Source organism: Chrysochloris asiatica, unplaced genomic scaffold, assembly GCF_000296735.1.
Source record: "Chrysochloris asiatica unplaced genomic scaffold, ChrAsi1.0 scaffold00049, whole genome shotgun sequence".
In the NCBI taxonomy this organism is placed as follows: Eukaryota; Metazoa; Chordata; class Mammalia; order Afrosoricida; family Chrysochloridae; genus Chrysochloris; species Chrysochloris asiatica.
The window spans coordinates 9,586,659-9,588,985 of record NW_006408567.1 but is presented as its reverse complement, the minus strand read 5'-3'; the positions used below and the strand labels follow the sequence as shown (position 1 = coordinate 9,588,985).

At 41.6% G+C, this 2,327-nt stretch overlaps 1 protein-coding gene across 1 annotated transcript; it reads left to right on the top strand.

Annotated features, from left to right (window-relative positions):
• The first annotated feature begins 1,042 nt into the window (after positions 1-1,042).
• LOC102826739 (chromosome unknown open reading frame, human C21orf62) lies at positions 1,043-1,708 on the top strand. The gene has a single exon (XM_006862538.1). It carries the CDS (start codon positions 1,043-1,045, stop codon positions 1,706-1,708), a length of 666 nt encoding a protein of 221 aa, XP_006862600.1.
• The last annotated feature ends 619 nt before the right edge of the window (positions 1,709-2,327 follow it).

The following is a 2,327-nucleotide window of genomic DNA, read 5'->3' as shown; positions in this document are numbered from 1 at the left end:
TTGAGAATTGTATTCTATGTTCTAACATGAGTCCTACCTCACTCCAGCCCCACAGGTGGACCATACATAGCAAGGGACATGGTAAAGCGACAGGGTCTTCAAAACATTCACGGAAAAATTCCACTCTTCCGATTTCATTGTTCCATGACACTGAAAACCTAGTGAAATCCAGTTCTGCTCTCATGGGGTCTCCATGAACCAGAATCCACTCAACAGCAGCTGGTTTGGTGTTAGTTTCTGATGTCCAGGAGACTGGCACCAACCTGAGGTCAAGTCAGGGTGGTAACATTACAAAGTTGCTCACATAAACCTGTGGAGGCCTCCAGCCCCACATATTCCACGACATCAACATCCTTTTCCCTACCATCCATTTTCTCTTCCATGCATGCTCCTGAATGATAAGGAGCACCTGAAATAATGTTCCAGGCCCATGTCTACACCATCTTTCTCCACTTTACCTATACAACTGCCATCAGAGTATACCAACTGCAACATTCCTAGTTCTAGAATGACAGGGTCCATGGGACATACAGTCCCAAAAACCTCTGGTGGAAACTGGGACGGCTGCGCATCTAAAATTATCTTGTAATTAATAAATTATTCACTATTCCTAAGTGGGGTAGCTACAATCACACTATTTTAAACTGCTAAATCTCCTGGTTAGGGAGAACTCTATCCGTTTGCTCTAAACCCTTCCTTTTATTACAAAGTGTACTTATTAATAAACCCTTTGAAAGAAGTGTGTGCTAACTTCAAAATAAACACAAAACTCTATAAACCACCTTATCCAGTCCCCCAACTGGAATTTAAATTGTATCTCTGCTATATTCTTTTTGTATTTACAGTATAGCCCTTTTCAGTACAACAAATTGACAGATGGCAGTGAGTGGGTTATTCAATGTGGTCCTTTTCTGCAGGCTTTGTGGTTCTAATAAAAGGCTGTGATAACAAAGTTGCATATTTTCTTTCAGGTGAGTCTCAACAAACAGGCTCAAGAAGGAGAGATGAGAACATGCCAGCATTCGCTGAGATTTGAAAAAAAATGTCATCATCTTCTGGGTGCTGTCTTCTCCTAATCAGTGTCTTAATCATCTTTGCACTTGCTCATTTAACAAAAGGTCAGAAGAACAGTACTCTGATTTTCACAAAGGAAAACACCATTCGGAACTGTAGCTGCTCTGCAGATATCCAAGACTGTGACTATAGCTTGGCCAACCTGATGTGCAGCTGTAAAACCGTCCTGCTGTTCTCAGTAGAGCAGACCAGCTACCAGGGTCATCTCACCATCTGGTTCACAGATATATCTGTATTGGGCCTCCTTTTGAACTTCACTCTGGTCCAAGACCTAAAGCTTTCTCTGTGCAGTACAAACACTCTCCCCACTGAATACCTGGCTGTTTGGGGTCTGAAGAGGCTTCGTATCAACACAGAAGCCAAGCAGCAAAGCTCTGCACCAGAGCAGAGCTTACTCATCCACAGTGGTAGTGAGAGCGAATCAAAAGAGAAGTCCATGTATCTGCACAAAGACTGGCAAGCATGTATGTATATCTCATTCATAGATATGGCTCTTTTCAACAGGGAATCATCCTTAAAGTCATACAGCATTGAAAACATTGCCAGCATCACCAGCAACTTTCCCTACTTTTCTTACTTTAAAACTATCCCAACTCCAAGTAACAAAAGTTTTGTTGTCACCTTCATTTACTAACATTGTGACTGTGTCCAAATCCCAGAACTTTGACAAACAATGCACAATTTGAACAAGGAATCTGGGAATAAGGTCACAAGATACATGTATGTCTACCAGCAGCTGATTTCGGCCATTGCTCCCCATTCTTAAAATAGCCACATACACAAATAAGCAGCCCTCTCTAATCTGCCTTGCACCCAATCATGGGAGCTATTTTGAAAGACAAAATGAAAAGAAGCCAAAAGAGCAATTTACTGGACCTAGGGGCTCAGAATCATAGTGTCGAGGGACACCATGGTCAACTGGCATAACATAGTTGAAAAAGACAGTGTTATGCATCTTATTTGGGTGAATATCAACTTTGATCTTAAAAGCTCATAAGCAACCATATAAGAAGCAACTATTGGTTTCTCCCTGTGTGGAGGAAAGAAATGTGATGAAAACTGAAGATTCTTGGAAACAGTTAGTCCAATGGACTATGGACCACATGAACATCAGTGTCCATGACCCTGAGACCAGAAGAACTAGATGATGCCCAGCTACCACTAACTACCAACTGCGCTAAAAGGAAAAACATTAGAAGGTCTTGGATAGAATGGGAGAAAATGTGGGAAAACGCTCCTAATCATTTAAAAAA

Excerpts from the sequence above, each read along its gene's own strand:
- LOC102826739 (XM_006862538.1), top strand. The coding sequence starts at position 1,043 with ATGTCATCATCTTCTGGGTGCTGTCTTCTCCTAATCAGTGTCTTAATC.